The following is a 24676-nucleotide window of genomic DNA, read 5'->3' on the forward strand; positions in this document are numbered from 1 at the left end:
TTGCGATTAGGTTTTTATATTTATTTCTTCATGAACAAAATAATTTTTGTATTTAATGCTTATAATTCAATTACAAACTGTCAATTTCCATGGAATGTATTAACACTGTCGAAATAGAAATAAACATTTGCGAACAGCTGGAGATCCTTGGAGTAATTTACATGCATGTCGGCCGCCAGCAGAAAATAACAGCAATTGCAATTTTCTCTGATTTACTTCAAGTTAAAAGAACAGTTTTGATAACCTGAATTGTTAATCAGACTTGAATTTGGTGCTGAAGAAACGCTTGCCGCCTGTTGATTGAACGTAAACAGATTCAAATTGTGGGTGCCTGACACACTTATTTGTGGCTACGCTCGATATCTCACTATCACTGAATAGATTGTCATTTTTATTAGCCAAGGCTATAATAAACAAAGTTTTTCTGATCGTGAGTTTTTAATAATTTGTTCCCTCCAGGCTCCCTTGAATAACTACGGACTGAGCCCTTGTTCTGATGACCACTCATTTACATAATATGGCGTTATTCCACCCAGCGTCGCTCAAATCTTACCTTACATTATTTTCACGCCCTCATTTTGTATTCCATTTAGTAGATGAGCAGGTCATAGGATCTAATTTAAATTGGATTGAATGATGTCTCTGCATATATTACTTGTACTTGTGATATTTTAAAATGAAATCTGATAACCTCATTTACTTGAATATTGAACTATGTTAGCTATATATGTGTTTTGGTTAACTTTACAGAGACTGTTTCTTTGGAGAAGACATTTTACAGAGCAGCCGTCAAGGAGTGGACCCAGAGAAAAAGTCTTGGGAATATTAAAACAAAGGCATCCAAGGCCCACCACAAAAGAAGGCCGAATACTGTGGACCCGCTTCCTAGAACAGTGCACGAAACCAATCAGACAATTGCTCTACTGTCGACAAGTATTGAGGAAGAAAAGCTCCAATCCAGAAAGTATGAAAAGTACCTAGAAAGTTTGGTAGATGGAACAGACATGGATCACACAGACATCGCAAATATCACAAATCTGCCTCCACTGAGCATGTCCGAACAAAGGGAGGAAGTGAGTGTGATGTCCCAGAATTCCTTGTGGGACTCGGTGTGTGACCCCGAGGTCAGTGTGTGGAGATATGGACGATGCAGCCTGGACAATACTCTCAATCAGCCTCAGATCTCAGAACAGTTTGTACAACTTGAGGAGGATCTAAAGAGTCAGAGGAGATTTAGTGATGTGTTTGAATTACAACTTCAGAGGTGGATCCAAGAGGGTGTATAACACTGCTCTCTAGACACATTGAGAGAGATTGAAGTCATCTCACATTCTTAAGGCTTTCATTTACACTTTATATTTGTAAAACAGCAGTATTTTCTTTAAGAAATAAATGGGTTCTGTATATATTGTTTGAATTTACAGAGCAGTTGTCAATGTGTAAATGAAGATGTGTGGATAATCTCCATTTTTATGACCTCGTAATCTGAGATTTTGGGGACATATAGTTTATGGCCTGTCTGTTTGTCCACGAAAATTTTAACCTTAACCATAACTTCTGAATGGGTGGTGATAGGGCTTTCATATTTCATATGTATATTGCTTGAGACAAGAGCTTTGGTTTGGTAATGAAAATTTTGACCTACTGACTTCACCTTTGGAGTTTGACTTACATTTGAAAAACTTTCACCTTGGCCATAACTTTGGAGTGATTAGTGATTGGGCTTTCATATTTCACTTGTGTATTCCTTTTGACATGACCTTTTGGTACCAAATCTGTTGTCTTCTTTACCTTGACCAGGGAATTTGACCTACTTTTGACAAACTTTAATGTAGTTCATAACTTTTAAATGATTAAGGATAGGAGTTTTCATATTTCGTATGTTTTTTCCTTGTAACAAGACCTTTCTTTGGGTACCATAAATAGTTTGCTTCCATATGGGGGCATCAGTGTTTCACAAACGTATCTTGTTTTTACATTAATCTATGATTGTAAATGAAATGAAGAAAGTACGATTAAAATGAAAGGAGATATTTTTATAGATGTATTTGTTGGTAGCTGTGACCTAGTTTTAGCGTCTCGTTAATGAAAGTTTTAGATACACACTCCTATGTTTGCTTGGGTATTGTTAATGTGGCCCTGCATTTAGTCCAATTTCTTTGTAATTCAATATTTTAACCCCACCTGAGGCAAGGTGCAAGAGAGCTTTCTGATTAAAGTACATATGCATTGGTTGTTGGGCACAAATCAATTTAGCTAAAAACTTTTTACAAACTCTCCAAACTTCAAAGGAATCAAATTATTCACAAAAGTGGTTATGAGTCTTCCTAAAGGGATATAATAAGGAATTAGTGGAAATAGGATGGGGTCAGAAATGACAAAACTGTATAGCATAGATTGAAGTTTGTATTATATATAATGGACTCTGAGACCAGAGAGAGTCTGAGTAGCTACAGATCTGGAGCTGTCTGAGAAAATATTGGGGTACAACTAAAACTATACAGACCCTGGTCTCAAACTTCCACCAGAGTTCGTTTGCATACAAACCAAACTCTTCCATTTAGGCATTATGGGATAGTGATTTCTTAGGCCGCGTATACTGTGTAACGTCAGTGTAGAATGACGAAAAAACATAACGTCAAACGTAGACAACTTTCAAAACAAGAACGCAAACATCAAGTTCATTACTTTACACAATTTGAATAAAGTCTTCCTACTTTTTAATGATCTTTTGATCATTTTATGTTTAAAATAAAATCCATACTTTTATATTAATGCTCTTAATGTCAATATCTTCAAACTTTTAACTACGAACTACTTCTTTAGTGTTATTTGCCTGTGTGATAATCGCGGACTCACAATATACAAATCTGTATATTGTACTGCATCACATAGGAGAGGTCTATTCGTAGGTGACGTAATGAGGCCTCGACGGGGAGTTTGACCCTCAGCTAGGGTCTAGGTGAGATGAAAATGTTCACATAGAAATGTTTACATGAATTCTGTCAAATGATTAAATACATGAATTGCGTAAAAATACTTGAATAACGATTAGATGTTTAGTAGAAAGGATACAAGCAGTGACAAAGCATATCATAGAATGTAGATTTTAGATGGTCAGGGGTTCTGAATAGAATGTAGATTTTTTTTTTTTTTTTTTAGATCTCTATGGGTTCTGGTGGTAGGGTAGAACTATATACTGAAACTGTTTAGGGACAGGGTTAGGATTTTCCATATAGATATATATTCACATGGAAAACTTCGATCCCTATTGTGGACCAACCTATCCCTGTGGGCCATGCTTTTTAGTTCACCTGAGCCGAAGGCTCAAGTGAGCTTTTTTGATCAAAATTTGTCCGTTGTCTGTCGGTGGCAGTGGTGTCGTAAACTTTTCACATTTTCATCTTCTCAAGAACCACTGGGCCAATTATAACCCAGGGCTTTCAGGTTTGTTCAAATAAAGGGCCATTCCCCCTTCAAAGGGGAGATAATTGCAAAAATAGGGTGGGGTCATTTAACAAAAGGACCACAGGCCTTATTGGTCACCTGAATACTAGTGAAAAAGTATCACTACTTCCATGGGCTGTGAAATCTAGAAAAAATTTCCTGTTCTGAATATCTAAGCTAAATTCTAATGTCCAGCAACAGTATAAAACAAAATGTGTTCTTAAAACTTCACTGCCCTCAAAAGTGCATACACTGATGAAAGGCTTTAAATAATAGGTGTATTAGATTAAAACATCAAAATATATGACAAATTTGGACTCATCCTAAAGTCATAATCCTGGGTTGTGAAATTCACCATTTTTAGCTCACCTGAACCGAAAGTTCAAGTGAGCTATTCTGATCACATTTTGTCCGGCGTCCGTCTGTCTGTCTGTAAACTTTTCACATTTTCGACTTCTTCTTCAGAACCACTGGGCCAATTTCAACCAAACTTGGCCAAAAGCATCCTTGGGTGAAGGGCTTTCAAGTTTGTTCAAATGAAGGGCCATGTCCCTTTCAAAGGGGAGATAATCACAAAAATGCTGAAATAAGGTGGGGTCATTTAAAAATCTTCTTCTCAAGAACCACTGAGTCAGAAAAGCTGATTTTTATATGAAAACTTTCTGACATAGTGCAGATTCAAGTTTGTTCAAATCATGGTCCCCGGGGATAGGATGGGCCCCAAGGGGGGGATCAAAGTTTTGCACACAAATATATAGGGAAAAAATTTAAAAATCTTCTTCTCAAGAACCACTAAGCCAGAAAAGCTGAGATTTACAAGAAAGCTTCCTGACATAATGCAGATTCAAGTTTGTTCAAATCATGGGCCCCGGGGGTTGGATGGGGCCACAATAGGGGATCAAAGTTTTACATACAAATATATATGACAAATCTTTAAAAATCTTCTCAAGAACCACTGAGCCAGAAAAGCTGATTTTTACATGAAAGCTTCCTGATATAGTGCAGATTCTAAATTGTTAAAATCATGGCCCCCGGGGGTCGGATGAGGCCACAATAGGGGATCAAAGTTTTACATACAAATATATAGGGAAAAACTTTAAAAATCTTCTCAAGAATCACTATGCCAGAAAAGCTGAGATTTACATGAAAACTTCCTGACATAATGCAGATTCAAGTTTGTTCAAATCATGGGCTCCGGGGGTTGGATGGGACCACAATAGGGGATCAAAGTTTTACATACAAATATATAGGAAAAATCTTCTTCTCAAGAACCACTGAGCCAGAAAAGCTGATTTTTACATGAAAACTTTCTGACATAGTGCAGATTCAAGTTTGTTCAAATCATGGCCCCCGGGGGGTAGGATGGGGCCACAAGGGGGATCAAAGTTTTACATACAAATATATAGTTAAAATCTTTTTCTCAATAACCACTGAGTCAGAAAAACTTTCTGACATAGTGCAGATTCAAGTTTGTTCAAATCATGGCCCCCTGGGGGGGGGGGGGGGTAGGATGGGGCCACAAGTGGGGGGGGGGTTCAAAGTTTTACATACAAATATAGGAAAAAGATTTAAAAATCTTTTTCTCAAGAACCATTAAGCCAAAGAAGTTGACATTTACATGAAAGCTTTCTGACATAGTGCAGATTCAAGTTTGTAAAGGGTAGTTTGGGCCATGATAGGGACTAAGGTTTTACATGCAAATATATACAGAAAGTCTTCAGATATGGGCCAAGGTGACTCAGGTGAGCGATGTGGCCCATGGGCCTCTTGTTTGTAAATCCTTTTCTGCTATTCCTAAGCATGCATTTAGATTTTATACAGTATCAGCAAACTTGCACATAAATACTATATACTAAGTTTGGCCCCACCTTGGGGTGAAAACCCTTACTCTGGGGAAAATCAAATTTACAATTTTGGTAAAAGACTACTTGCTCTATCCATTTAGTTTCAATTTAGTATCAAAAACACTAAAGAAAATGTTATTTAAGTATTTTACACATTAACACTATATAACAAGTTTGGCCCCGCCCTGGGGTTAGAACCCCTACCCCGGGGATCATGAAATTTAAAACTTGGTAGAAGCCTTCCTGCTCTACATCACCATGCATTTAGTTTTTCTTACATATGTGTGGTTCTTGAGAAGAAGATTTTTGAAAATTTGTCATTTTTGGGCAGTTTTTGCCCTGCCCTTAAGGCCCCATGGGTGCAGGAATCCTGAAATTTACAATTTATGTTCCCTTTGTTCCAAATATGTTTCATACCAAATCTGAAAAGAATTAGAATGATAGTTATCAAGAAGTTAAAAATGTCTATTGTTAACACATTTAATAACTGACCATTTTGGCGCCACCCTGATACCAAAACCCCCACCCCTGGGATCATCAAATTCACAATTTTGGTAACGGACTACCTGTTCTTTCTAAATATCTATTTACTTTCAATTCAGTATCAATAGCATTAAAGAAGATGTAATTTAAGTGTTTTACACATAAACACTATATAACAAGTTTGGCCCCGCCCTGGGGTCACCCGGGTTTACTCAGGTGACCTAAAAAACCAATGAGCCAGAAGAGCTGAAATTTACATGAAAGCTTCCTGACATAGTGCAGATTCAAGTTTGTTCAAATCATGGCCCCCGGGGGTAGGTTGGGCCCACAATAGGGGATCAAAGTTTTACATAGAAATATATAGGGAAAATCTTTAAAATCTTCTTCTCAAGAACCAATTAGCCAGAAGAGCTGAAATTTAAATGAAAGCTTCCTGACATAGTGCAGATTCAAGTTTGTTCAAATCATGGCCCCCGGGGGTAGGTTAGGGCCACAATAGGGGATCAAAGTTTTACATAGAAATATATAGGGAAACCCTTTAAAAATCTTCTCAAGAACCAATGAGCAAGAAGAGCTGAAATTTATATTAAAGCTTCCTGACGTAGTGCAGATTCAAGTTTGTTCAAATCATGGCCCCCGGGGGTAAATTTGGGCCACAGTAGGGGATCAATGTTTTACATAGAAATATATAGAGAAATCTTTAAAAATCTTCTTCTCAAGAACCAATTGGCCAGAAGAGCTGAAATATATATGAAAGCTATCTGACATAGTACAGATTTAAGTTTGTTCAAATCATGTCCCCCGGGGGTAGATTTGGGCCACAATAGGGGATTAAAGTTTTACATAGAAATATATAGGGGAAATTTTTAAAAAATCTTCTCAAGAACCAATGAGCCAGAAGAGCTGAAATTTACATGAAAGCTTCCTGACATAGTGCAGATTCAAGTTTGTTCAAATCATGGCCCCCGGGGGTAGGTTGGGCCCACAATAGGGGATCAAAGTTTTACATAGAAATATATAGGGAAAATCTTTAAAATCTTCTTCTCAAGAACCAATTAGCCAGAAGAGCTGAAATTTAAATGAAAGCTTCCTGACATAGTGCAGATTCAAGTTTGTTCAAATCATGGCCCCCGGGGGTAGGTTAGGGCCACAATAGGGGATCAAAGTTTTACATAGAAATATATAGGGAAACCCTTTAAAAATCTTCTCAAGAACCAATGAGCAAGAAGAGCTGAAATTTATATTAAAGCTTCCTGACGTAGTGCAGATTCAAGTTTGTTCAAATCATGGCCCCCGGGGGTAAATTTGGGCCACAGTAGGGGATCAATGTTTTACATAGAAATATATAGAAAAATCTTTAAAAATCTTCTTCTCAAGAACCAATTAGCCAGAAGAGCTGAAATATATATGAAAGCTGTCTGACATAGTACAGATTTAAGTTTGTTCAAATCATGTCCCCCGGGGGTAGATTTGGGCCACAATAGGGGATTAAAGTTTTACATAGAAATATATAGGGGAAATTTTTAAAAAATCTTCTCAAGAACCAATGAGCCAGAAGAGCTGAAATATATATGAAAGCTATCTGACATAGTACAGATTCAAGTTTGTTCAAATCATGCCCCCGGGGGTAGATTGGGGCCATAATAGGGGATCAAAGTTTTACATAGAAATATATATGGAAAATCTTTAAAAATCTTCTTCTCATGAGTCAATGGGCCAGAAGAGCTGAGTTTACATGAAAGCTTTCTGACATTGTGTAGATTCAAGTTTGTACAAATCATGGCCCCCGGGGGTAGGTTGGGGCCACAATACAGCCTAATGTTTTACATGCAAATATATATGGAAAGTCTTTAGATATGGGCCAAGGTAACTCAGGTGAGCAATGTGGCCCTTGGGCCTCTTGTTACAAACTTGAATTAGCACTATGTCAGAAAGATTTCTTGTAAATGTAAACTTTCGTGGACCAGTGGTTCTTCAGAAGATTTTTAAAGATTTTTCCCGATATATTTGTATGTAAAACTTCAACCCCATATTGTGGCCCCAACCTCCCCCCGGGGACCATGGTTTTAACAAACTCTGAATCTGCACCATGTCAGGAAGCTTTCATGCAAATGTAAACTTTTTTGGCTTTGTGGTTCTTGAAGAGATTTTTAGATTCCCCTTATGTATTTATATGGAAAACTTTGATCCCCTATTGTGGCCCCATCCTACCTGGAGGCCATGATATAAACAAACTTGAAAATACTTTATACTAGTAAGCTTTCAGGTAAATCTCCACTCTTGTGGCCCAGTGGTTCTTGAGAAGAAGACTTTTACAGATTTTCCCTATATATTTCCATGTAAAACTTTGATCCCCTATTGTGGCCTCACCCTACCCCTAGGGGTCATGATTTTAACAAACCTGAATCTGTACTATGTGAATTTCTGGCCTATAGTGGTTCTTGAGAAGATTTTTAAATGGCAGACCCAACCTATTTTTGTGATTATTTCCCCCTTGAAGGGGGATCTGCCCTTCATTTAAACAAACTTGAATCCCCTTCACCTAAGAATGATTTGTACCAAGTTTAATTGGAATTGGCCCAATTAGTTCTGGAGAAGATTTTCCTATATATCAGCATGTAAAACTTTGATCCCCTATTGTAGACCAACCCTACCCCTAGGGGCCATGATCTGAACGAACTTGAACTTACTTTATACCAGGAAGCTTTCGGTTAAATCTTCACTCCTATGGTCCAGTGGTTCTTGAGAAGAAGACCTTTAAAGATTTTCCCTATATATTCGCATGTTAATAAAATGATCCCCTATTGTACGTGGCACCATCCTACCCCTGGAGTCGTGATTTTAACAAACTTTAATTTTCACTATGTCAAGAAGCTTTCATGTAAATTTCAGCTTTTCTGGCTCAGTGGTTCTTGGAAGATTTTTAAATGACCCCTCCCTATTTTTGCCAATTTTTTTTTTACATGTATCTCCCATTTAAAGGGGGCATGGTTCTTCTTTTGAACAAACTTGAATCCCCCTCACCTAAAAATGATTTGTACCAAATGTGGTTGAAATTTGCCCAGTGGTTCTGGACAAGAAGTTGAAAGCATGAAAAGTTTAGACAACGGACAATCAGAAAGGCTCAGTTGAGCTTTCAGCCCAGGTGAGCTAAAAAGGGCAATCAGTTTTTGGTGTGGAAACTTTTAATTTCAACAGTCCATTTTGCTTGACCTATTGACCCCAAATTTGATAGCAATAATCCACATCTTATGACAAGCGTTTTAATTAAATATGGTGACTCAAGGAGTTGGAAACTGCTTTCCTATATACATTAACATGTTTCCAGTTCCCTTGACCTTATGACCCAAAATTATTAGAGAGGATTATTGTCCCATGTGCCCAATATTGATGGAAGATTGAAGATGTTATGTACATGTATTTCAATATAAAATGAAATGCAAATGTTGTAACCTTTCAAACTGCTCAAATAATTTCTCATATGTCCACTCTACTTGACCTTTTGACCCTAAAATCAATAGGAGTCATTTACATGCCATCAAAATTAATCTATGTAATAAAGAAAATTAGTCAAACCAAAAAGTCATTAAATTTTGCTTCAATCACTTAAAATGGGATAGACACGGTTGAGCTTAAAATTTTATTTGTCCATTATTATTGTTTACAGTGCTTACTGGTAACTAACGTATTGCTAATGGTCAACCAAAATTTGAATATCAGTTTTTGAGTTACAACTGAGATACAGCACTCGCAATTCTTTGATATGTAAACAAGGACGTGCCATGTTTTTGTTTACATATAGATTGCTTGATAGAAAATAGCATGTTTAAAACAAAATGAGATGTGCTAAACACTACAAACTATTAAATTATGTTCAGAATTAACTTGTAAATTGAAAAATCTGCTTTAAACGAACTTTTACTGGTAAATCTAACTTATATGTAAACAAAAATAGGACATGAGCCTTGTTTACATAACAAAGAATTGTGAGCTCTGTATCTCCCATGTAGCTTGATTACTGATATTCAAATTTTTGCTGACCATTAGAAATACCTTAGTTAAGCATTGTAAACATTAAGAATGAAAAAATAAAATTTGAAAATATTCAGTTCAAATCGTGTCCATGCCCCTTTAAAACATTTTGATTTTCTGAACAAAACTAAGGAATGAGAGAACAAGATTTATTTCATGGAAATTGTGATCACCTCTTTTATAATATTTCAGGTGATCTCCCCTGCAATATACACTTTCATTCATCTTGATCTTCAAATACATGATCTAATGTAATTGAAAAACATGGTAAGTTTCTCATGGAGTCAGTACACGTCAATGTCCTTAGAATCGTCAGTATCACATACAAACATCTTATCTTTCTGTGTTACATAATACACGATAGTACTGACAGAATACACAGAAAAAATATTTCATAAAAATTCTAAATCGACATGTCTAATAAAACTAAAACAAGGAAACCTTAAAATAAGTGAACAGGTTTACATGGAATAATACAATTCCTAAAAATCTGGAGAAAAATAGAACAATACCATTAAACAAGATTAATGGATGAAAGAAAAAAAATTAAAATGTCTACCAAAGGATGGACAGGATGATATACATCTGACTTCAGTGGTGTGTGTGTGTGGGATGGGGGGGGGGGATAACAAGTATAATAAGTATACCAACATAAGATCTACTATCACTGAAGTTTCTGATTTGTTGTGCTTTTATACAGATTAAACATCCATTACAGAATTAATTAGTGTCACCGAGATAATTTCTAGAGATGGAATAGAAAGTTAAGTCTGGAGCTCAATGTATTGAGATTTCGCAATCTTTGTTTCATTTTCCATGCTTCCTTGCAGATGAAATAACTTTTATCTATTTACCTCGATACGTTGAAGTATCTAACTTGGCTATAAACAATAGTATTTATTGTAGATATTTGATTTTCTTCACATTTCCACTATAATACTCAGTAACAAACAAGTTGTCACTTTTGTCCACACATAAACCGAGTGGGTCCTCCAGATCACAGTTATCTATATAGCGGAGGAACTGTCCATTCTGGTCCAGGATGTGGATACAGTGGTTATCACTGTCTGCTGTCAGGATCTGATTCTGACTGTCTGTTGTGATTCCGCAGGGTTTGAATGCTTTGTTTTTGGTAGTAGAAGAATGACCAGTATATCTAAATCGGAGTTTTCCAGCCTGATTGACCACCACTACTGCACCAGCTTCAAAGTCAGCCACACAGATATCCAGGTTTCTGTTCTCACTGATGTATTTAATTTTACTATTTCCTGAATATAGAGGCTTACCCTCATCATCATACTGCATTGTTTGTTTCTCTGTGGAACCTGAGTAACGGACAACTTTGGATTGTGTTAGATCATCACTGAACATGGTAACCAGGAGATCACCAGAGGAGGTGACACAGAGATGGCCGGGTTTCCAGCCCTGTAGTCTGATCACCTCCTCTATCTGTCCACTCTTCACTTTATTCACAGTATTTGTTGCCCAGTCAGAGTACACTAGATCACCATCACTTGTCACTGCTATATCACCTGGCCATTTCCCTGATTTTGTTTTGATTGTATTAATAACTGTATTTTGAACATTAAAGCATTTCATATCACTGGCTACTGCACTTGTCCAGAATTCTTCTTCACTCAGACAGGTAACACTGCGGAGATTTTCATACCCAGTATTTATTGTAGTGACAAGCTCTGGTACGTCCATCAGTTCTTTGGGTGAGGTTTCAGCTTTCTTCAGTGTGTAGCCATTTTCATCTGTCGTGAATGATAATGGTATCAAAGATCCCAGTGACTTGTAAAGCTGTTCACTGTCTATCGTGTTTGGACTAAATGTAGGCAGTGAGACTCGGACTTTGGGAGGGAGATTTCTGAATTCTTTGTTTTGGGATCTGTATTCCATGGCCACAGACACTTCATTGGATTCCTCCATTTCCTTCAGAGTAATCAGAGATTGCTCAATAAGGGACTGTATCTGCTTAATTTCATCCAAATGTTTCTTCAGAATTTCCAGGTGTTTGGTTTTCATCTCTTCTATTTCATTTTTCATTTTGTTGATGACATTGTCAATTTCTTTGTGCCATTCCTCTCCATGTTTTGTAACTACTGTTGTGAAATTCACATATTCTCCATCCAAGTTGGTTATTTGAGTTTCTAAATCAGTGGCCATTTTTTCATATGTTGGAGAAATAATGTTTTCTATCTCCTCTGAATCTTTTGTTATGTCTGCTTTTCTTTTGTTGTATATTTCAGAAAGAATTGAAAATGTATGACCCTTGTGTTTATCCGAGGACAACTGGTTATCAATACACAAGGAACAGACAGACATGTCACATTCCTTGCAAAGAAACTGACATTTTTCGGTTTGATGTGTACTACACTTTGGATAGATCAAGGTTGATTTTCGACTTTGGAATGGCACCACTATGTGTTTTTGATAGTCATCAGCAACGTGTTTTCCTATACAGGCAATGCATAGATTGACGTGGCAGAAATCACAGTACATCTGTACTATAGCTGTCTCACAAAGGTCACATCGGACGACATCTTGGGCACTGTGGTGGGGGTCCATGGCTACTCTATATATTCTACAATTTGAAGAATATGAAATTAATCAATTATATTATGACAATTTAGATAAAATAAGCGTATACTAGTTAGAGTGTTATATTTAAAAGTGAGAAAATTCATCCCTGTCACAATAAAAAAATATTCAAAGACATGATAAATCGTGTATATATAACAAAAATCTCCCACACTCTGTTTTATACTCGGTAAATGTTACAAACATTTCATAATCAATATTTGTATTTCTTATTCCCTATCATTGACTTTGATCTGACAGGTGTCAACAGCCAAAGCTCACTGAATTAAGTTGTATCAGCCTGAGATGTCTTCTTACAGTTTTGTGAAATATACATAGCAATATGTATTCTTATCTCAATCATTGAAAGGATGTAACATTATCTTTGTGAATCCAAGTTAACAGTCTTATATCGCAGAATATTAATGATCATCTTAAGTATTACAATTAATTATCTGTTTAACATGCATTACATAACCGATATTACAATTAATTATCTGTTTAACATGCATTATGTAACCAGTATTACAATTAATTATCCATTTAACATGAATTACATAACATGTATTACAATTAATTATCTGTTTAACATGCATTACATATTCAGTATTACAATTAATTATCTGTTTAACATGCATTACATAACAGGTATTACAATTAATTATCTGTTTAACATACATTACATAGCAGGTATTACAATTAATTATCCTTTAATTATCATGCATTGAAGAACATCAATATCAATACATATTGCAATTTTACTACAATGAGCTAATTCATTTAAACTAAACAAAAAATATTGGGAGTCAAACAGTGTTTAGTCATGTTCTATAGATAATCTTTATATGAACATGATGAGCAAATGTATTTCAGCTCTGAGAGAAATAGAAAACTCAAAAGTGCGGCCTCATATTAGAATAATGACTGCTGACAATGCTTAACTATGAGATACAACAAACTAAATGTAAATATTGTTTGTTTTGATAATGATAGTACTTAGTGTAACCTCATTGAAGATTCACGATGTACTTGTATGAGAGGCGAAGATAACGAACAATGGTCAATCTCATAACTCCCACAAGCAATACAAAAAAAAGAGTTGGGCAAACACGGACCCCTGGATATATGAGAGGTGGGATCAGGTGCCTAGGAGGAGTAAGCATCCCCTGTCGACCAGTCAAACTCCCCATGAGCCCTATATCTTGATTACGCAGACGAAGTTTATCTCTGGAACACATGCATTTTATAAGATTCAATCCCATATTTCACTACTATACACAGACAATGATATAAATACAAACTTTTCTAGGAATTTGCAGATAAATATGGTCAGCTGTTTACACTTCAGTCAAAAGTTGTATGTATATGTAATTATATGTTACATACGTACATGTCATATATAATGATACATATTTATTCTGATGGTCAATAAATGTGTTGCTCATAATAATCTAAGTTGAAAGGTTTACACTGATTTTCACATAAGCCTGAGATTTCCTCATTAAAAATGGGCTACAACCGTCAGACGAAAAGAAACATAATTGATCATCCATTGGATGGATATAGTCATATCAAAGGAATATACAGTCAACTCTCGATAAACCGCCACCTTTTGTTCTTATGAAATTATGGCATTATAACGAATTTGGCGATGAATTGAATCACTGCCATCTTGAAGAAATAGAGTTACTGTTCTTTTATATGCAAGTTATCTTTCCTCTATTTACAATACTTGTGAGCGATCCTTTGCTGCTAAGATGTTGCCCACTGTCCTTCTTTTTATATAGACTTTTCCCATAAAACAGAAAAATGATTTGCAATATCCTGATGGGTACATTTTTGATGATGTCCTTGGTACGTAATGATTTGCTTTTTCTCATCGAAATTTAACAGGACCCTCTTTCGTGGCGAAGCCATAGCTAAATTGAAATGTGTTTCTTTGATGTACAGTATAAACAACTTGAGTATTGTTCATCTCGAGTATTGTTCTCGTTTATTCAATACAACAATTACTGGGATCCTTCTGTCCAGGTGTACGCCCGAGATTGATAATGACCAATTTACTGCTTCACTGACCACGTGCACCCGTGGCGGTTTATCGAGATAATTAACACGTTGAAATAGACTTTTGTAATGAAAACACTGCGGCAAATGGCGATAACGAATTTGGCGTTTTAATGAGAGTTTTAAGTAACAGGAAAAATGTTCCTAGAAAAATGCGGCGTTATAACGAAAATGGCGATGAATTGAGTGGCGATAATTCGAGAGTTACCTGTAGTCCCAAGTTTTCTGCAGCATTGCTTTAAAAATACTCTTGTTTTGAATTCAAACCCAATGTCTGTGACACATGAAGTATAAAACTATATGGAACAATAATACAATTGAATTAGCCACTAAAACCTCTTTTTAAAACGAGAGGCCCAAGGGCCACATCCCTCACCTGAGTCACCTTGGCTCATATTTAAAGAATTTCCCTATCTATTTGTATGCAAAACTTTGATCCCCCTTGTGACCCCATCCTAACCCTGTCAGAAATTTTTCATGTAAATATCAGCTTTCCTGGCTCAGTGGTTCTTGAGAAGATTTTTAAAGATTTTTTTTATGTATTTGTATGCAAAACTTTGATCCCCTATTGTGGCCCCATCCAATCCCCGGGGGTGATGATTTGAACAAACTTGAATTTGCATTATGTAAAAGTTATACGGTACCAATTTTGATGCACCAGATGCGCATTTTGACAAATATGTCAGGAAGGTCTCAGGTAAATCTCAGCTTTTCTGGTTAAGTGGTTCTTGGGAAGAAGATTTTTTAAAGATTTTTCCTATATATTTGTATGTAAAACTTTGATCCCCTATTGTGGCCCCATTCAACCCCCGGGGGCCATGATTTGAACAAACTTGAATCTGCACATGTCTGGAAGCTTTCATGTAAATCTCAGCTTTTCTGGCCCAGTGGTTCTTGAAAAGAAGATTTTTAAATAACCCCATCCTATTTTTGCCTTTTTGTGATTATCTCCCCTTTGAAAGGGACATGACCCTTTATTTGAACAAACCTGAACGCCATTCACCCAACGCTATCTTGTGGTAAGTTTGGTTGAAATTGGCCCAGTGGTTCTTGAGAAGAAGTCGAAAATATGAAAAGTTTATATCGACGACGACAGACAACGGACAGATTTTGATCAGAAAAGCTTTTTTGGCTCAGGTGAGCTAAAAAGTAAGCTTATTCATTGAATTTATCATAGTACAATTAAATAAACTTGGTGTTAAATACGTAAGTTATAGTAATCTACAAGATAAAACATTGTAATATACGTGTCATTTTTTATTTGCTGCATGCCTATTAGAGACAAATAACCTATTTCAATGCAAAAGGAAAACACCATTCGGATCATGTTAGACCTTAAAACCTGATGTCATTGAATATCACGGTTATGTGAAAATCAGTGTTTAACTGTTTCTTAATTCTAAACCGAGGCAACCAAGGCTAATTATTTCTTTATATCAACAGGGGATGCTTACTCCTCCTAGGCACCTGATCCCACCTCTGGTGTGTCCAGGGGTCCGTGTTTGCCCAACTATATATTTTGTATTGCTTATATGAGTTATGAGATTGATCACTCAGGGTTTGACATTTATATTTTTGAGCACTAGACCAGTCGGGCTACTTCAAATGATTTTTACTAGACCTGACTTTATATCCACTAGCCCTGACCAACTTTCCAGAAAAAAACTTATAGTTTCTCCATATTTTAATACTCCATGGAAATGACAAACGTTAAGTTTGAACCAAAACGTATTAAATTGTCTCAAAAATACCTCAAGTCTCGTCATTCAATTTGATTTTCAAATACGTTTTCTGTTTCTTTAAATTCTACCTGGCACGGATATTCTTTAGTCTATTCAGTATAAAATGACCTCAACCGGCTTTTTATTATACGCCCGTATTATGGTATGGCGTTCATGTCCGTCCGTCTGTTAGCTTTTTCGTGTCCGACCCGTAACTTAAATACTACAAGGCCTAGAATCATCAAACTTTGTCTGTAGATACATCTTGGGTAGAAGGTGTGTCGCACATTAAAACCAGGTCACTGTGACTTTTTATTACGAAGATATGGCCATATATGGCAAAAACTTGTCCGGCTCATAACTTGAAAACTATTAGACCTAGAATCACCAAAATTGGTCAACTAATGCATCTTAGGTAGAAGGTGTGTCGCATCCTACTTTAAGGTCACTGTGACATTTAATTAAGGTGATATAAAAAAAATGTTTTAATGGGTACAATCTATACTGTTGCTTATTTAAAAATGTTGCATTAAAAAAACACATATTTTTTATGATATACTGTGCAGCTTTTTTTAGTATATATAATGTTTCTTTTGTTTCTAACAATAACAAAAGAAATTCCACTTGTCCCATGGGAGTAGCATGCAAAGAGCATTTTGATAAGATTAATTAATGAGTTTAGTGTAAGGAGACTGTCTTAATAATTTCTGGTAGAGCATCTCTAATCAAGCAGGTGTTATCTAATATCTACATCTCTAAGGAATTGGGCAGAGGAAGTTTATTAATTAAGCCTCTTAATAACTGTTGATATATTGGTATTCTTTCAAATTTGTTCTTGATGGCCAGTCTATATTTTTATTGTAAGTTGTTTGCTTAGATAAAGGGCTATCTTGCACTTTAATCATTTCATTGAAAACATTTGGGAAAATGTTTTTATATCCTTTTAAAAATCATTAAGCTTATATTATCAATATTTGAAGCAATGTCACATGAGGCCATAAAGTGGGTAAGATTCTTAAAGGAAGGTTGACATTTGGCTCCATGCATACCTATCTCTTCATGGTGATATGTTCATGTTAACAATATGTGACGGGCGTATCATGTGCCGTGGCGGTGCACTTTATTTAATTTATATTTCATAAGCTCTGCTTTGTTTCTTTCCAACCTTTTCTTTTTTCTCCTGAGAAGTCTTTCATTGAGGACGAGAAGTCGTATTTAAATATAGAGACATTCCCGCACATATGTCAACACCGATAAATAGCTGTTTACGATGTAGTTTATTAACTTGATAAACACTTTTATTATAGTCAATTCAAATAAACTGTTTAAAATGAACATCGAGTAGATGTCGTAAAACATCACTTCCGACCGCGACTTATTTATTAGAACTAAAAATAGAGATTATCCCATCACATGGTTCAAGATTGCTTGCAAACTCTTTACAGTTAAAAATGAAATATCTTACGGTTTAAAGTAAAGTTCCTTGTTTATTTTTTTAACACGACCAGTCGGACTAGTAAATCGACATTTTACCTGACCGGACCTATCATCTCGGTCGGTCGGACGTGCCTTAGTGTCAAACCCTCTCACTGTTCGTTATCTTCACCTTGCATTAAAGAAATATTGGTATACTATAATGGCATCCCTCTAAACATGAATGACCTTAATGGTCAGGGAGTGAATCTACCGGTTCACTTCCGCAATGTGTAGTATGGTGGGCTGGCCTATTTCGCTAAACATGTATATGTTTAGAGGGATGGTATACCATTGTTTTTATGATACAAGGAAAAACTGAGTCTCAATATAGAGCTAAGATTTGTTCTGTAACAAGAGGCCCATGGGCCACATCGCTCACCTGAGTCACCTTGGCCCATATCTGAAGACTTTCCATATATATTTGCATGTAAAACCTTAGTCCCTATTATGGTCCAAACTATCTTTTGCAAACTTGAATCTACACTATGTCAGAAAGCTTTCATGTAAATGTCAACTTCTTTGACCCAATGGTTCTTGAGAAGAAGATTTTTAAAGCTTTTTCCTATATTTGTATGCAAAACTTTGCCCCTCCCCCTTCCCCCACTTGTGGCCCCATCCTACCCCCTGGGGGCCATGATTTCAGCAAACTTGAATCTGCACTATGTCAGAAAGTTTTCTTGTAAATATCAGCTTTTCTGACGCAGTGGTTATTGAGAAAAAGATTTTAACTATATATTTGTATGTAAAACTTTGATCCCCCTTGTGGCCCCATTTTACCCCCGGGGGCCATGATTTGAACAAACTTGAATCTGCATTATGTCAGAAAGTTTTCATGTAAAAATCAGCTTTTCTGGCTCAGTGGTTCTTGAGAAGAAGATTTTTCCTATATATTTGTATGTAAAACTTTGATCCCCTATTGTGGCCCCATCCAACCCCCGGGGCCCATGATTTAAACAAACTTGAATCTGCATTATGTCAGGAAGCTTTCAAGTAAATCTCAGCTTTTCTGGCTTAGTGGTTCTTGAGAAGAAGATTTTTAAAGTTCTTCCCTGTATATTTGTGTGTAAAACTTTGATCCCCCCTTGTGGCCCCATCCTATCCCCGGGGGCCATGATTTGAACAAACTTGAATCTGCACTATGTCAGAAAGTTTTCATGTAAAAATCAGCTTTTCTGACGCAGTGGTTCTTGAGAAGAAGATTTTAAAATATTTTTCCTATATATTTGTATGTAAAACTTTGATCCCCTATTGTGGCCCCATCCAACCCCCGGGACCCATGATTTGAACAAACTTGAATCTGCATTATGTCAGGAAGCTTTCATGTAAATCTCAGCTGTTCTGGCTTAGTGGTTCTTGAGAAAAAGAATTTTAAAATTTTTACCTATATATTTGTGTGTAAAACTTTGATCCCCCCTTGGGGCCCCATCTTATTCCCGGGGGGCCATGATTTGAACAAACTTGAATCTGCACTATGTCAGAAAGTTTTCATGTAAAAATCAGCTTTTCTGGCTCAGTGGTTCTTGAGAAGAAGATTTTTAAAGATTTTTCCTATTCAGGGTTCGGAATTAACTCATGTCCGTAAGTCCGAGACTAGTAAAAAACGTGTCAGACTAGTGAACTCTCTATAGCACTAGTCCGTACGGACTAGTGAAAATCCGGAAATCAATCTTCAATCGGTAAAGATTTTTAGGAAGATTTGTCTGAGTCTCTTAGATGTTTGAACTTATGGTTGATTACCTGCATGATTAAGTGTTTGCATGACTATGACATTCTGATCTTCCAAACACATGGAATGCGTTCGAGACCGTCGTTCTTCGAACGTGCACAAATTGTAAAATTCCTGCCGATTCCGAATGCTGAGTACACATCACGAGAACGTGTTCTAGGTGTAAGAATTGCAAGTAGTGTGGTCTGAGAACATGCACGTTTGTGCGCACATGTTCTTGTCAATCGCGACTCTAACACAGTAGTTCATAACACTGTCTATAGCTCATGACTTGGTCAATTGAGTGAATTTTATTGACTTTATTGATAAAATTTCGAACTCCTGTGACTCAAAAATCTTAGCACCAAAACAACAGGAACATCGATCTCGAATGCACTTATGGACATTTATAAAAGGATTAAATCGGAGGTTTCTGACGATTTTAAATGCGAAATAAAATGTGATGGTCTCTTTTTCTTCTGTAGGTGTCAGAAATTGAACTGTTTGCAACTGTGATGTGTTTGGTTTGATTAAAATGAAGATCATTTTATGATATACTGGACGGACTAGTGAAATGCTTTGCGGACTAGTGAACATCAACAGTGACTAGTCCGTACGGACTAGTGCTTGAAAAAGTTAATTTCGAACCCTGCTATATATTAGTATGTAAAACTTTGATCCCCTATTGTGGCCCCATCCAACCCCCGGGGCCCATGATTTGAACAAACTTAAATCTGCATTATGTCAAGAAGCTTTCATGTAAATCTCAGCTTTTCTGGCTTAGTGGTTCTTGAGAAGAAGATTTTAAAAGTTTTTCCCTATATATTTGTATGTAAAACTTTGATCCCCCCTTGTGGCCCCATCCTACCACCGGGGGCGATGATTTGAACAAACTTGAATCTGCAATATGTCAGGAAGCTTACGGGTAAATTTCAGCTCTTCTGGCCCAGTGGTTCTTGAGAAGAAGATTTTTAAATGACCCCACCCTATTTTTGCATTTTTGTGATTATCTCCCCTTTGAAAGGGACATGGCCCTTCATTTGAACAAACTTGAAAGCCCTTCACCCAAGGATGCTTTTGGCCAAGTTTGGTTGAAATTGGCCAAGTGGTTCTGGAGAAGAAGTCAAAAATGTGAAAAGTTTAACAGACAGACGACGGACAAAAAGCGATCAGAAAAGCTCACTTCAGCTTTCAGCTCAGGTGAGCTAAAAACAGCTAAAACCTTTTTAACTTATATCATTTAAATATGAGTACTACATTTATTGACCATCAGAATAAAATATCAAGGGTGGGGGGGTGGCATATATTTCTGCCATCACTTGTCAGATGATTGTATCATTATAATTTAACGTAGGTCACAGGTTTACAGACTTTTTTTTCTCACTTGAAACGAAGTATATACTACTCTGTGAAAATTATTTTTAATACAACAGCAGCTTTTTAGTAATTACGTCTTCAATATACAATTGTTTGAATGGTATCGACACTGTTTTCCATTGAATTATATAGAAAATAATAGTGATTGACTTTATTCATTGAATGATTCAAATCAAAATAGACAGAATTTGGTGCTGTTCAACTTGATAATATTGACATCAAAACGAAACAAAAATAATTTGAAAAATACTTATGAAATAAATTATGGGGTAATCGAGTTCGTTTTTGTTAAAGAAAAAAATGTCAGAGTTTGATAAAAACCATCAAAGCAGTTTTTTAGAAATAACGTTACAAGAAGAGATGTTTGTAAAACACATATGGCCCCCATGGTGCAAAATTGAAAAGGGTTATACACACATCATTTAATTGATAGTAGTATCATCAATTCAAAATATTGAGCAGACAATATCTTCCTATGTCAAGAGTGAATTGACCATGTGACCTAAAAATCAATAGGGGTGATCTACTCCTTGTGCTGTACCAGTGTACCAAGTTTGGTGTCATTCAAGCAAATAATTCTTAAAATATAGGAGACAATATATTACTATGTCCAGTTCAACAATTGACTTTTGACCTCAAAATCAATATAGGTCATCTTCTCCTGAACATGTACCAGTGTACTAAGTTTGATGTTTGTCAAGCAAAACGGATATCAAGATATTGTGTGGACAGCATATTACTATGTCCAGTTTAACCTTTGACCATGTGACCTCAAAATAAATAGGAGTCATCTCCTCTTGAATATACACCACTGTACTAAGGTTGATGTCTGTCAAGCAAAGGGTTCTCAAGACATTGAATGGTCAGTATATTCCTATGCCCAGTTTGACCCTTGACCATATGACCTCAAAATCAATAGGGGTCATCTACTCCTTAGGATGTACCAGTGTGCTAAGTTTGACATTTTCAAGCAAAGGATTCTCAAGATATTGATCGGACATTATATTCCTATGTCCAGAGTAGATCGACCCTTGACCTTTTGACCTGAAAAACATTAGGGTCCTCTTCTAATCATATCCAACCCACAAATGAAATATCGTTATCATCAAGTGAATTGTTCTCAAGATATTGAGTGGACAACATGTGGTCTACCGACCGACAGGTTCAAACCAATATGCCCCTCTTCTTTGAGGGGGGGCATAAATATTGTGCGACGTCATTCAACAACTGTTTTCATTTACTTTTCATGCATCACTTCAAAAAGAACTCACAACATCGTTATTGATTCCTGGTTTTGATATGTCAAAAATATGTATGGACAAAATAATCAATTATTTACAAAATATACATCGCAAAATTTCTTAATATATATATATATATATGATCATTTATTGCACTACATATCCTAATCATCTTGCGCGGCTAATAATTGAAATTATTTTCTTCTTTTGCGGTCGTATGATCACTGTAACAATGAATAAACTAATATAATTTTTATTGTTTTCAATGATTAATTAAAATATTGCTAATGGTCAACCAAAAAAGGAATATCAGTTGTTGAGTTTTAAGTGAGATACAGCACTCGCAATTCTTTGTTATATAAACAAGGCTCATGCCATATTTTTGTTTACATTAGACTGTTTGATAGAAAATAGCCTGTTTAAAACAAAATGAGATGTACCAAACACCGGAAAATATTTAATTGTGTTACGAATTTCCTTATATATTGAAAAAATCTGCTTTAAACGAAACTTTGACTAGTTTATTTAACCTATGTAAACAAAACCATGGCACGAGCTTTGTTTACATAACAACGACTTGTCACCTATATTTCTCCCATGTACCTTGACTACTGACATTCAAATTTTTGCTGATTATTAGTAATACCCTAGTTAAGCATTCTAGACGTTAAAAATAAAAAAAATAAATTCAATATTTTCCAACTCAAATTGTGTCCATGTCCCTTTAAAGGGGGGGGGGGGGGACCCTTTAAAGTATAGGCAATGCCTGCTCAATTTTTTTCCAGGAGGTTCTGGAAATGTTTTCAGAGACATTTCCAGCAGGCTATATCGAAACTTTTCTTTTTAGGAAATCCCTGTCCAACGCTATTAATTATTTAATGTTGTCCGATCTTCACGAAATTTCTATGATGGGGTAGGAATAAAATTATGAACTCGCCATTCTGTTGTTCTAAAAATGCTTATAATAGCATTCCCAACATAGACAGCTGCCTCACCTCCCCAAGTTGTCCGCTGCCAAACTTTATACAGTAACAGGATAAAACATATAAAATGAAAGTTTGCACCAGAAAATTATACGAAGCATGTTCTACTTCAATAATAATTGTTGGTGATATTTATGTGATATTAGTAAAATATTACGTTCTTTATATTCAGTCAATGACCCATGTATACTTTATTCAGACAACTGTAACGTCACAATTGAATGTGCATGTAAATAGACGTCGAGTCGTAGGATTTGAGTACCGGAAAACGATGACGTAAGCAAACCCGCGACCTACGTTAAGCTTCTCCTCTTGTTCATTTTCTTCAGTTCTACACTCTGTGATGGTATAACGCAGGGTTTTATCCAGCATTTAGATGTTACTACCCATTTTATATTTAAGGGGAATTTTTGAGAATGCAGTCATGACCTTCCAGGGGATGGTGGTGGGGGACATCCATGGAATATACATTGATTGATTTCTCATTTTATCTATATTGTAAGTCTGAAAATTATAGAAAATGACTTTCAATGAATATATATAAAAAATGATTTTGTTGAAAATTCTCATACTATTTTGAAAAATTTCTACAAATAAAGGGTATTTATAATCTGTGGAAGGGGAAATATCCATTTGTTGTCAAAGGGGAAAGGTACCTTTTACCGGTAGTAAAAACAACCTAGATAAATCCCTGTAACGGTAACCTAGCTGTGTCACAGTGATTTCAAATCTCAGTTCAATGACCAGACACACACCTAAATCAAAGCGAGAAAGGGGCACCTGCTCAGTTTTGTGCACCATCACCAGTCACAGGTGCTTGTAGACAAGATTTCCTCTTTCATTGTATTTTCCTTGGGCATTTCGGGTGTATTTTTACTTCAATGTTTTGTTAAAATACAGTGTCACAGTGATACACCCGAAATACCCAAGGAATTAAACATTCACAAAGCCAAGGGGGGGGGGGGGGGGGGGGGGGGACCGGAAGTCCTGTCACCAGTGGATTACACGTTCACTAGTCATGAATTATCTACAAAGTATTGAGATAAGAGGGAAGAATTATTTTTCATTAATGATAAATCTGCCAATCTGACTTTTATATACCTTCTACCCATATATCTCGGGGGGGGGGGGGGGGGGGGGATGTCCCCTTCTAGACCTACTAAAGATAATTGGCATCTAGCCTAGTCAGCAAATGTATACATTTCCTTTCCTCCATTAAATGAAAAAAAATTCGTGACGAGGCCTTGTGATTGGGCTACAACTTTCGTTTTAATTTTGTTTAAATATTGCTTCTACTACTAAGTAATCCGATGCATAAATAAAACCGACATTTTGAGGATGATGTATTATTCCTATGATTTATCATAACGTTACCTGTAGCCAGAGCTGCTGTAGCATTAATGTGATTACATTTCTCTGTAAGTTGAACGGACTGCCGTCTCGATTGGTATCTGTATCATTCCTCTGCGCTTGCCCACCGACCGGAAAGACCCGAGATCATTAAAAAATTTAGAGTTATCTCTCTTGTCACAGTATAAATAGATCTACAGTCGAGTGTTGTCGGTGGTGGATTTAAGGGGGGAGGCGCACTCCTAAAATATTCTAATTTCATCTTGTCTAGGAAAAAAATCGATAAAAGAAACAATCATTTTTTCCATTCTCAGAGATCTTTTGATTTGTTGTTACTTTTATTGGGAGAAATTATATTTCATTCTAGGAA

At 36.2% G+C, this 24676-nt stretch overlaps 2 protein-coding genes across 4 annotated transcripts in view; one reads left to right on the top strand and one right to left on the bottom strand.

Annotated features, from left to right (window-relative positions):
* The window catches only part of LOC125653815 (germinal-center associated nuclear protein-like), a 43946-nt gene extending 41907 nt beyond the window's left edge, over positions 1–2039 (top strand). For both annotated transcript variants that reach the window (XM_048883443.2, XM_048883444.2), the window contains exon 30: positions 751–2039. In XM_048883443.2, coding sequence (XP_048739400.2) covers positions 751–1286 — 536 coding nt within the window. In that variant the 3' untranslated portion in view covers positions 1287–2039. The remainder of the gene's footprint in view (positions 1–750) is intronic.
* Positions 2040–9941: 7902 nt separating this feature from the next.
* On the bottom strand, positions 9942–24449 carry LOC130046660 (uncharacterized). Of its 2 annotated transcripts, none has more exons than XM_056143570.1 (2): positions 24331–24449; positions 9942–12393 (listed from the first exon to the last, which is right to left on the bottom strand). In XM_056143570.1, exon 2 carries the CDS (start codon positions 12375–12377, stop codon positions 10704–10706), a length of 1674 nt encoding a protein of 557 aa, XP_055999545.1. In that variant the 5' UTR covers positions 12378–12393; positions 24331–24449; the 3' UTR covers positions 9942–10703. The 2 variants fall into 2 exon arrangements, with proteins under 2 accessions (XP_055999545.1, XP_055999546.1); XM_056143571.1 differs by having other exon boundaries at positions 9942–12384; positions 24331–24435.
* Between the last annotated feature and the right edge of the window lie 227 nt (positions 24450–24676).

Source organism: Ostrea edulis, chromosome 7 (genome assembly GCF_947568905.1).
Source record: "Ostrea edulis chromosome 7, xbOstEdul1.1, whole genome shotgun sequence".
Taxonomy (NCBI): Eukaryota; Metazoa; Mollusca; class Bivalvia; order Ostreida; family Ostreidae; genus Ostrea; species Ostrea edulis.